This window comes from Cibotium barometz, chromosome 7 (assembly GCF_041138505.1).
Source record: "Cibotium barometz isolate CiBa-2024 chromosome 7, ASM4113850v1, whole genome shotgun sequence".
Taxonomy (NCBI): domain Eukaryota; kingdom Viridiplantae; phylum Streptophyta; class Polypodiopsida; order Cyatheales; family Cibotiaceae; genus Cibotium; species Cibotium barometz.
In genome coordinates this window covers 57,238,581-57,250,629 of record NC_141052.1, presented here as the reverse complement: position 1 = coordinate 57,250,629, position 12,049 = coordinate 57,238,581, and the positions used below count along the sequence as shown (strand labels likewise).

At 41.7% G+C, this 12,049-nt stretch overlaps 1 protein-coding gene across 2 annotated transcripts in view; it reads left to right on the top strand.

The window, feature by feature from the left end:
• The window catches only part of LOC147637237 (uncharacterized), a 56,153-nt gene extending 46,759 nt beyond the window's left edge, over positions 1-9,394 (top strand). The window contains exons 14-15 of one of the 2 annotated variants that reach the window (XM_086800848.1): positions 8,230-8,501; positions 8,646-8,782. In XM_086800848.1, coding sequence (XP_086656974.1) covers positions 8,230-8,490 — 261 coding nt within the window. In that variant the 3' untranslated portion in view covers positions 8,491-8,501; positions 8,646-8,782. Of the gene's footprint in view, positions 1-8,229 lie in introns of both variants that reach the window. The other variant, XM_086800847.1, reaches the window with a different exon arrangement.
• The last annotated feature ends 2,655 nt before the right edge of the window (positions 9,395-12,049 follow it).

Below are 12,049 nucleotides of genomic sequence, written 5' to 3'. Positions count from 1 at the left end.
ATGAGACCAAAACTGAGAGTACATGTGAGGCCATAATGGCCTATGAGACCAAAACTGACTGTATTAGGTCTACACAGGAGTGCAGGCTGGAGCTAATGCGAATGAGAAGGCTTCATGGTGTGCATGTGCAGAGAGAGAGAGAGAAATGAAATGAAATGATATATTAACGTCTCTAAGAGGCCATAATGGCCTATGAGACCAAAACTGAGAGTACATGTGAAGTTGGTGTCTCATCAAAGAGAACAACTAAATGAGACTAAAAAGTACAATAAACGGATTGTCTTCCAGTTATAAAAACAGAATTGTAAGACTCCGAGATGATACTGAGTAGAAAATAATGGAAAATGTATATCAGGTAGATCCATGTATGCTGATCAGTTGAAGTGTTGCCCTCTCCTTAGATCAAGCATCTCCGCCATGGGGCTGTCTAGAATGGAGAGCTCGTAGAAGCTAGGTAGGCGCCTCCGATGCCAAGCAATAATGGCTCTGATCTGGCGATGGTGAGAGAGAGAGAGAGAGAGAGAGAGAGAGAGAGAGAGAGGGACAAAGAGAGTATATTCATGACTCAATGATGATTCTATTGATATGATTGAAGTGCTGCAACTGACCAAGTAAAGTGCTTTTTGTAGGCTTTAGAGTAGCCTTATCCTTTGACACAAACACAGGACACATGTCAACACACACACACACACACACACACCAATGACATGTGGCACACTTATCTTATCCACTCATAAAAGTGGGTTAACGCACACATGGACACAAACACATACAAGGGTTGGTTTAGAGAAGGGTTGGCCATGGACATATAAACACATACAAGGGTTGACTACCATGAGTATATAACATGCACGTTCCTGAAAGGTGAATTTGGGCATGTTCCTGGATTCATCTAGGTATATAAACACATACAAGGGTTGGTTCAGAGAGCAAGGTTGGCCATGGTCTGTGGTGTGAAGAAGTACAAACACTATCTTTTGGCCAACAAATTTGTATTCTTTGTGGTCCACTAGGCATTGTTATATCTTGTCAACAAGCCTTGCACAACAAGATGATTTCTCGATGGTTGCTTTTACGTTTGGAATATAACTTCACAATCACTGTGAGAAAAGGATCGTAACATTTTTGAGTTGATCATATATCACAATTTCCTAATGGCGAACCGGCCATTGGAATAGATGATCATCTTCTAGATGCATGCTTGTTCAAGATTGACATGGTGCCTGATTGGAGTGACGAAATATATCTCAATACCTCGCCTATGGTTTTCCATAGGATCGGCCTACGAATCTCCGAATACCCAATAGTTGTGATCTAGCTTGGCTACCTACAGTGAGAGCATTTCGTGAATGGAAGAAAAACCACCCAACCATTCACCATGTCACGAGAAGAAGAAAGAAGCTTCAAAGACATCCAATTGATTCACTAGATTTCCATTTGGAAACTACTTGTGTGGAGAGGCGTTAATCCATGATATTGATGCGCAAGCTTGAAAGATGGAAGGTCAACCAAACACATAGTGCACAATGTATTAGCATGTTACCTTGTATATAGTTTACACGTTTTTCTACTATGAACATTGCTTAGATTCAAATGTGTGTGAATATCCACGGGGCCACATATGCTTGGGAAGCCATGGACGTGTGTGCTTGAACTTGTGTAAGGCCTAATAAGTGATTTTATGGGTTTCGTGGATAATGAGTGTAATTTCCAGGTCCATTTTGTTATTTTAAGGTTTTATAACCATTGTATAAGTGGCAAGTTCGCATGACACTTAAATTTGGGCAGATGAGTAATAACATAATCAAGCACCTAGTCAGTCATGGGCGTGGGTAGCTTTTGTGTGTGGACATTCTGAGACATGGCAGCTAAATGTTTGGACACACAAGTGGGATACATGCCTAGTGGTTGCCCAAACGCATAGTATCTAGCATCATCTAACACCGTAACTAGCCATGCGGATGCTCTTCATCGTTTTTTCTTTGGCAAGCTGGGGGGCTTTATGTGAGAGGATACAATTTGTGGTGTATGCAGGCAGCAACACTTACAAGAAGTAGGATCTTTCACATCACAATTTGCGTGTGTGAGCATATCTTGATACAGAGTTCTACACCCCACTATTGGGCACTGATGATGGTATGTCGTAGTATCTAGTCCATACTATGCATAATGGAGTTGATAGTTATATAGTCTTATGGGTTGACTACCATGAATATATAACATGCATGTTCCTAAAAGGTGAATTTGGGCATGTTCCTAGATTCATCTAGGTATATAATTCAGCCGTATTAGCGGACATGCATATACATTGTGAAGTTTTCGTCCGAGTTGCGGCCAGTTGATATTGTGCTTACTCTTTCTATCTTTAGCGGTGCATTTGCCATATCAACTACTTATTTGCTGTACTAATTCTTTCTATTTGCTACTTCCCTTAGTGCTAGGCTTCATTATGGCTGAGTCTGCCCTGCATCTCTGGAGGTTTACAGAAACTCAGTACGAAGGGCTTTGTGTGAATATATGCTCTTGTGTGTGTGTGTGTGTGTGTGTGTGTGTGAGAGCATATCTTGATACAAAGTTCTACACCCACCATTGGGCACTGATGACGCTAGTGGGGATGTCGTAGTATCTAGTCCATACTATGCATAATGGAGTTGATAGTTATATAGTCTTGTGGGTTGACTACCATGAGTATATAACATGCACATTCCTAAAAGGTGAATTTGGGCATGTTTGTGGATTCGTCCAGGTATAGAAAGGATACTGTTAAATTGATGTGATACAATAGATGACAAAGCGTCCATACTCATGTGCTTCTCTGAAGGTAGCTTTGATGGCTGATTTGGAATTGATGTCACGATGTAGGTATGTATTCGCAAGGGGATGTGACTAGACATTGTAGTTCCCCGGTCATGGTTGGTGCCATTGTGTGCTTTGTAGACTTGGTCCATAAGTGCGTGACTTTTCATAGCTAGCCAGCCCTGTCTTGGGTTGCATTTGAATCTCGAAACATTAGGGGGCAGGTTGTCAGAGAGTAATGTCTACCTACTCCATGTGTGAACCGTTAAGGAGTAGCGGTCCACTCTAGCATATAGCCACACATGCTTTCTTGGCGATTGTGCTTCTTTCTTTGGTATCCTCTTAATGGCTTGCCTTCTCTATAGTTAGCTAAGTATAAAGCAAATGAACTTAGTAGGGCTTGTTGGTCTTGTTACTTGTTTAACTTGGCTAGTGGGTTAGCCACTGGTGTCAGTTGGAGTTGGGCATCCGTCTTTTAGGATATCGAGATGACTAGCACTTGCAAGGTTAAGCCGATAAAACATAGGTTCAAAATTTATAGCTAGGTTGGATGACCATGGTGTGACGACACTTCTAGTTAGATGATTATATATTGGCACTTGGATTATATAGTTAGGTTGGATGACCATGGTGTGATGACACCTCTAGTTAGATGATTATTTATTGGCTCTTGGATGAGATATATTCCCACGATGAACATAAAAACTATTTCATCTCGCTCAGTTGATTTACTAGTAAGTTCATTGCCAACTCGTTTACTTAGTAAGATAATCTCTGGATTATCAGGTGGTAGAAGTGTATGTAGAATTGAACATTTAGCTAGACGTAAGTTTAGCAAATCATGGATGAATCTTGAAAAGCATGTCTACACCTTATTTATGTCGAAATATGTAAGCTCGGCTTATTTGGTTGTGTGCGTAAACACACCTTAGAACTACAAGATATTATCTTGTGTGTTGTGGAAAGATAAGAATGCCACATGAGATGTGTGGATGGTGAGAGTCACATGGAAGCATGTGGAAAAGGGATTGCCACATGGCATGACACATATAGCATGTTGGAAGCTTGTGAAAAGAGAGTGGACTCTCTCTAATCAGTTGTGATGGTGAAGGCCACAATGGCCTTAAGAGCCTTGATGCAAAGATTGTTGGAGCTTTACTCTTAACAAAGGAGAGGATCAAGAAGTTTGTAGCAAAATGGAAGGCTTTGAGAGCCTTGAAAGCTCATGTCACCATTTGGTCCCTCACCCGTCTAGATCAGTGTTTTATACACTAGGTAGAACCAAGGTCCGAACGGGGATTTTTTCCACAGGAGCAGCAAAACCACAGAATGGAAGACGCTTGTGTAAAGCCAAGTTTTATCACAGAACGTGTGTGAAGGCTTATTTGGAATATTTCTATTTGAAGGCGGTTTACAGGACATGAGTTTACAAGATTTTACTCACTTTTATGGTTTATAAGGATATGTGTTCACACTTATACGTGGGTGGACATGTGGGCTTTTGGGCAAGATATATATGTGTATATATATATATATATATATATATGAGGTGGACCTAATCCTTTTAACCATGTGTGAACACTTTAAGTGGGCGCCTCTTTTATCTCCCAAAAAGAGAGGTTTGTGGTATTTTTGGAGGGTCTGCCACTTTTAACGGGGAAAAAGCAAGCATAGGTATTTTTGGACTGGTGGATTCTTTTAAAACAACACAACAAGTATGCGCATGATGGGAGGGTAGGCGGGCAGCAGTTGAGAAGTGTTCTCTCCCACTGTCCGTACAGTGGGCAGCAGTCCCTTCTGTTCTGGGCGAGAGCAGACGGGCAGGCTTTTTCTCTGTTTTCGTTGGCCATACAGGACCTTCAGCAGTAGATGCGCTGGCCGTTCAAATTCTGTTTGCTCCCTCTTCACCCAGTCTTCAGCATGCGGCAGCTTTTCCTTGCTTTCTTGCCAGTTTGCTGGCCGTACAGAAGGGGGTAGCTGACTGGTCAGTTTGCTGGCCATACAGTGGGCAGATTATCTCTCTTTCCCTTGCACCGGACATACAGTGGGTAGTAGGCAGTTTTTCTCTCTCTTGTTCCTGAAGTGCCGGGGCTGTGTTTGGGAGGTATTCAGGGATTGTTTTGAGAACCTCTTCAGGGCTGATTTGGCACAGAGTTCGGTGTTAGGATTGACACCAACCCGGGCTGTTGATTCGTATTGGTTCTTGGAGCGGTTTGTGCTTTGAGTCCTGTGCAAGTGTTTTGATGAGGAAACTTGTGGAAAGATCTGGTGTTGTTCACACCCGCACCTTGGTATTTTGTAAAGCTTCTCAATTAATAAAGAAGTTTCTATGGGGGGCCGGCCGTTCCGGCTGAGTGTTGTGTTCCTTTTAGCATTGTTTATGGTCATTTCTGCTGCGTTTTCAATGTTCATATCTTTGTTGGGCTTTTGAAGTGTATGTTCATCGTTCCGGGTTCCCGTCCGGTTTCATTGGCATCAGAGCTCAACCTTTCTAGCAAAGTAGGCTTGACAGCAACACTTGGGAAGGAAAAGATCTTGGTGGAATCCGGGCTCGATAGCTTCTCTATCATGGACAAGGCAGCTTTATTGAGTAATAATCCAGACAAGCTTCTTGAGCAGATGACTGTTATACTTCATGAGACTCTTGACAAACAGCAATAGTCCTGTTCTGAGGATTTGGATAAACTGTCGAAGCGATTGGCTGAAAAAGAAGCCTTATTGACATACTTTTGGGACCCTTATGTTAATAGACTTCTTCAGGGCAGAGGGGCTCGAGATCGAGGTGTTATGGACATCTTTGGGGATCTTGCTCAAGTATATGTAAAAAAATCCGAGAGATCTAGCTTATAGATATCTTTGGGAGAATGGGGATATCCAAGTCAATTCTGTTAACCAACATGTCATTCGAGATCCTCCTCTAGAGTACAGGAACCAACAACCAGAGGATCTAGACCGAAACTCCTGTGTTGGAGCTTCTCCTGTGACATCACCATGAGCATCTCATTTTAACCTACTTTTGCTTTGATATCATGGCACTATCAATAGCAACAATTGACAGATTCTCTGGCACCGGGTTCCCTACTTGGCAAACTAAGATGCAGCTCTTGCTGATGCGAGAGGGAGTATGTGAGGTAGTTTGAGGAGACGACCAAGATCCATGAGATACTGGGACCAAACAAGCAAAAGATGTGGGGCAATGCAATGAGAGAGTTATCGCCCTGATCAGCCTAAGCCTTGCAGATTCCTCCATAGACTTCAAATTCACAACCAAGCAAATCTGGGCGAAAATGGAAGGTATCTTCGGTAATAAAATCACTAACTTTAAGGTTTTTCTGAAGCTCAAGTTTTATGATCTTAAGATGAATGAAAATGAAGAGTTAAGTGATCATCTAGCCAAGTTTGGGTCGATAGTCTAGCAGCTTGCTAGTATTAACTGTGAGCTTGAAGGCGAAGGCAAGGTTGTTGTACTCATTAAGAGTATGCAAGGGGTCACTCGGTATGAGCAGACTTTGGAAATCCTTCGTGTGGCAGTCACAGACTATGAAAGCCTAGTTGCTTCTTGAGAAGGATAGAAGAAATAAAGAGGAACAACAAGTTAGTAGCAGCCCCTTGACCATGAAAAGGCTTTTGTCGGAGCACAGAAATGGAAAAGCAATAAAAAGATATAATGCTGGTACTGCAAATGAATGGGCCACAAAGAAGCAAATCGTTACAAAAAGCTTGAAAAAAGAGTAAGAAAAGCACCATCTAGATCTTGTTGCCGAAGATTTGGAGGAGCTGACTAAAGAAGTAGATATAATTACAGCAAAACAGTGTCTCCCTCAATGAGGAAGACTATGATTGGGCATTCTAGTTTTCTTGTGTGTGGAGTCAATATGGGTTCTCTGCACAGGGAGTCCCGGGAATCTGTGTTAAATAATCAATGCGTTACGAGCTGGCCTTGGTGCTTTGGTTACTTGTTGATTGGAGGATTAGCATGGCATGAGAGGTGTGCATGGCTAGATCACTCCCTTGTAGCATGTGATGGAGTTAGAAGGGAGCTACTTCCTTTCCGCGTTTGGTCTCAACACCTTCACTCCTAAGGGGGGTTGTTGGGTATTCGGAGCTTCATATGTGAACCAACTCTTAGTACGTGTTAGTGTCTTTATGCATGTGAACAACCACTTATAGCTAGATATTATATGTGAGTGTGATATGTAGTGATGTCCTATGTTTAGCCATGTGTCATTGCCCCAATATATGTGATCTGTCAAAAGGTAAGGCTATAAGTCTATAAGCCTATAAAAGCACTGGACTCGTTGAAGTTTTCAACATGAATTTATTGAATCATTATTGACTCGTGCAAATTATTTGTACATTTGAGCATTCTCTCTCTTTCTCTCTACACCCATATTATGGTCACCTTCCATCTCCCGTAACCTGATGGAAGCTTGAAGGAAAAGAAGAAAGAGGCGCCTGGTTTTTTCTTTGTAGCCGGCGCGTCGGTGGATGAAATGAGCTCATATTAGAGCTGTGGACTCCTCATAGAGTGGGCTATCAAAGCCCCAAGGCCCTTTGCCTTATGATGGTCTACAGCTGGGCAATGGCTGTACGACCAGCGCAGGAACAGAAAACAGCAGCCGTCGACCTCCGTGAGCAATGCCGTCACAGCACAGGAAGGAATCAGCTAATTGTTGGTACGATTAGATTCGCACAGGTGTCCTCCACATTTTCCATGAAGGAATCTCCAAGAGATCTTGCCTCTACACGCTGCTGGAAGTCCTCCACCATGAGAGGGTTGAGCTCCACACAAGAAAGATAAGGGAAAAATGAAGATATTTGACCTATTCTACACCACAAGTGGTTCAAATCAACCAAGCTCTAGATACCATGTTGAGAAAACGTGGTGCTCATGCTAGATCAAGTGTGTGGAGAGGAGAGACTCACAAAATACAAGAACAATATCTTGCTTATTAAGTTGTTTATGAATACAACTAGGCCTTGCTCCATACAAAATGCCTCATAGCTCCACCTTTAAATAGGTGAGCTAGTGGACCTTAAGTCCATTCACACTCACACCCTTCTCTCACTCTTCTACATAACCTTAGTCTCTTAATAAATTTAGAACGCGGATGTGTATTTGGAGTTTCATACAGCATTCAAAAACAGAAATACAGGCTGGGCAACAACTACGCACTGGGGGATGATATGGCTTCTTACAGTATGGCATATTACGCAGGCCCAATGCATGTGTATTGGCGGTCAGTGGTATCACAGCAAGGAACCCGCTGCATGCAGCATGCTAAAGTATAATCTTAAAGCTGTGTGCTCCTTTTAGAAATTAATCTACAAAGGTTTGTGTGATTTCATGTCAAGTGGGGTAAATTATTTTGATTATGGGATTGTTTTACGCATTGTTGAACTAAAAATAGACTGTGATCTAATACTTTGTAGGTTCAAATGCCTGTTTGTGATGGATTCGAAGCGACTGCTAAGATCAGAGAACTGGAGAAAACTAACAACCAAGATAGACACACCCCTATTGTTGCGATGACTGCCCATGCAATGTCAGGAGATGGGGATCGCTGTTTTGCGGCAGGCATGGATTTCTATATCAGCAAGCCTTTGAATGCAAAGAAGCTGCAAGAATTACTTCAAAATGTGGCTACAGGATCTTTAAAAGAACATTCTGCTTATTCATCCTTAATATCATAGATGCCAATCTGGTAAATTCTTTTTATCCAGCCGAGGCTCACTGCACGTATAGCTGGCCTTTTTCCGATAGTAAAGATGGGTGTGTGGGCTGTATATGCAAGTTGCCTAATGCTCTCAGTCAGGAATTTTTGAACATGCACTTTGTGCCCCGACAGATCAGTGTTCTGAGCAAGACTACAGGATCTTTTGGAATGCATCTCCAAGTGTGGAGCTTCCTTTGTCTGACTGCTCAAGAAAGTGGAATGCTGCAAGTGTTGGAGAATCTGAATGTGAAGTGCGATATCTGACTTGTACTTCCGTGTACGTGCCTTGGCTGCATTGCTGACATGAGTGCTTTTTAGCTGGTCTGCTTGCAAATTTGGCAGCTGGTCAGATGGGTTTCTAAGCACAGGCGAGAGCGCCACTATCAGTGAGTAAGATAGGTAATGCTCAGCAAAATAATTAGAGCTCTCAATACGTCTATGATCCCGAGGTATTTTATCTGGGGTGCAAGGTAAACCCCTAATGAGATTCCATGTGCCACCCATGCTGGTGAAACCAGTAATGATTTGTGTACACTAGGTTAAAAAACATACCATAAAGCTGGTCTCTTTAGCAGCAGGTTCTCTTCATAACCAAAAAGAAATAGAGGTTATGTTTGTACCAATCATCCAACAAATGGGCAAATTTTTTTTGCCCTTACAATTTTCATCACACAATTATGCTAGCCAGGCTACCACTGTTATCTACTACTGAATTTGAGAAGCCACAAATCATAGATTCTCTGCCAAGGATTCTTTATAGGTATTTTACATGGTGGATTATCCCATAAGCCTGTTACACTGGCATGAGGCTTGTGAATATAACGAGGTTGTAAAATTGTATCAGTGGATAACATAGTTTTTCTGTTTTGATCATATATGCAGTGGGCAAGCAATGGTATTCCCTTTTCTGTAACTCTTGGTAATTTAACAGGAGTTAACGCATTTGTGGTAGAGAAGGCCAGATTAATAACTTTGGTGAGAACTCATGACTGGTTTTTTACTTCATGTTTATAGTCACTAGTTATGTAAACAGAAGGATTCTCCACAGGCCTGCCCTTCTAGTTTGAAAGAACTGAAACAAAGTAGTTTTAAATAAATTAAACTTTTAAATCTGGGGTTAATAAAGAGGTTACCACCTCGGGAACCATCATGTGAGTACGGGAAGTGGGCTTTGGCATTTCTCTACTTGGAGGCTGTGGGTGGTCTAATGTCTTCTTGAAATGTCTCCTTCCAGGTATGTGTAGTTTTTCAATGCATCAAAGCTTGTAAGAGTTGCGATAGAGTAGAATGCCCTCAATCTGGAGGCGCTTGTGAGCTTGGTAGCGGGCTAGGTTGTCGGAAATCAGGGCAGGAAAGGAGTTGGAGAAGGGACCTACCTTGCTATGAGTGCTAGCACCCATGAATGTATGCCAAAAACTACATGCAAGAGCTTCAGAATTTAACATGCAACCAAGAAACGCACGAACACAAATAATCATTAAGATTAGATGCTTTCCATATGCACAAATGAAAGGTAAGCATGCCCAATTTTGTTTAGAGCTATTAAGCACAAGAATACTACGATTAAAAATTTCACATGCATGGGAAGGTCTGCAATGGTGTGCTGTGTACAAGGATGGGGATTTGTTGGGTACATTGCTTACATTGCAATGTAAGCAAGAAAACTTGGATCAAGAAAGTTTGGAGAAGCGTTGAAAAGATGTCCGAGGAAAAGGTGGAGCCCAAGTCTGAGGGAGCATGTTGAATTGAGTTCTAAGTAAGATATCTTGTAAAGGGATAAATAAACCATTTGTGAAGACCATTGGCAGTGACAAGTTGAGAAAAGTAAAAGCCCCAAACCAAGTTTTCATGGGAACAACCAGTTTTTTACATCACTCTCGATGAAGAAAGAGGTGAGGAAAGTGAAGACGGATGAGGTTCTTGAAATGGCTAAGAAAGCCGTGGAAGGGAAGTAGAAATTCAGAGGATTAGAAGAACCCCTTCCCAAGAAGTTAATATATAACCCAAGTGAGGAAACCTCGAGGTTGAATGATGCATAAGAATTAATATGATAGACCCAACTAGAGATAAAAGGGCTTTCTAGGGCCGATTTCCATGTTCCATAGAGAACCCCCATTAAAAACGCCATTAGAGCTATCGGAGAAGAATCCCATGAGGGGAGTGCCTTGAATAAGAAACTAGAAGAGGAAACACCAAGGGAGGCAAAATCATTGCCCACAATAACTCTTGAGCCTCACAAAGAGCGTGAAAACAGAACAAAAACATTGGAAGAGCTCCAAGAGCTTGCTGAAATACAGAATATAAGGTTGTGCTCCATGAGCATATCATAAAAGAAACGCTCAACCAAGAGAGGCAATATGCCCTAGGAGAATCCCTAATGGCAGGATTCATTGAGAGACTTCCTTTAAGATGATTTGAGATTGGGGTTATGACATCATTTATCTCTGTTAAGAGGGAAATACTATTAAGGTGAACCTGAAAGACCATAGGTATAAAGAATTTACCATAATGCCTACTATGGATGACTTGGGGTCAGTTGCGACGGCTTGCTCAGACTTAATACATATGCACCACTTCAATGGATAAAGTGGCAAAAGATGTGAATAAGAAGGCCAAGCTTCCATAGCTTTACTACTAGACCTTGATGAGGAGGAAAACCAAATGCACTTGCTAGCCACAATGGATGTATGTCCTACATCCATGGGAACATAGTTTTGTGATGAGGATAGCCAAGACATAATTATAGTAAAGACTATGACCCTATGCTTCAAAAAATAGATATACTAGTTTTGCCAAGGAAGGAGGAATAATCAATGGGGAGAAAGTCTTCCAAAGGCCAAAAATTGTACCAATTAGGGGCTTAAAAGTCTTGCACTAAGTAGCTCCTCTGATAGCGAAGACGACGAAGGAGTAGTATCACCAAAACACTAGGCCTTCTTTGGAGAATTCCTTAAAAAGAGAGGTACTCAAAAGAGCTAAGAAACGAGCAAAAATTAGAGTTAGAGACTTGTCAAGCCTCAAGGGGGAAGAACAATATTTAAAATATGTGGAAGTCTTGAGGGCAACCGAGGAGTTCTGATCTAGTCGGAAGGATTTAATGAAAAGACCTAGTATAAACACCATGAAAATATATCCTAGGATAGCTGAAGTGCTAGCCTATGGCAAATAAGTCCCTTATCGATCCAAGAACTATTAAGTGAAAAACAGAAAGGTCCCAACACCAAAAGGAAAAAACCTGAGAAACTAGGAGTGTCCTATGTGTTGAAATATACAAGTGAATAGGGTGTGTGCGGGAACAAGCCCTTGGTTAGAGGCTGTAAAAGAGAATGTGTAAATGTGAGAGAACCTGTGAAAAGGTGAGAAGAATCTATTGGGAGAGAATAAAGGGTAGCATGAGAAGATTTAGGAAGTGTGGAGATATTCTGGGAGAGGTGGAGAGAATCAAGCAAAAGAGGTGGAGTGAATCAAGGAGAAATTAGTGGGATTAGATGCTTGGATGTAAACTCTATAAATTGAGGCATTGGCCTAATGAGAAT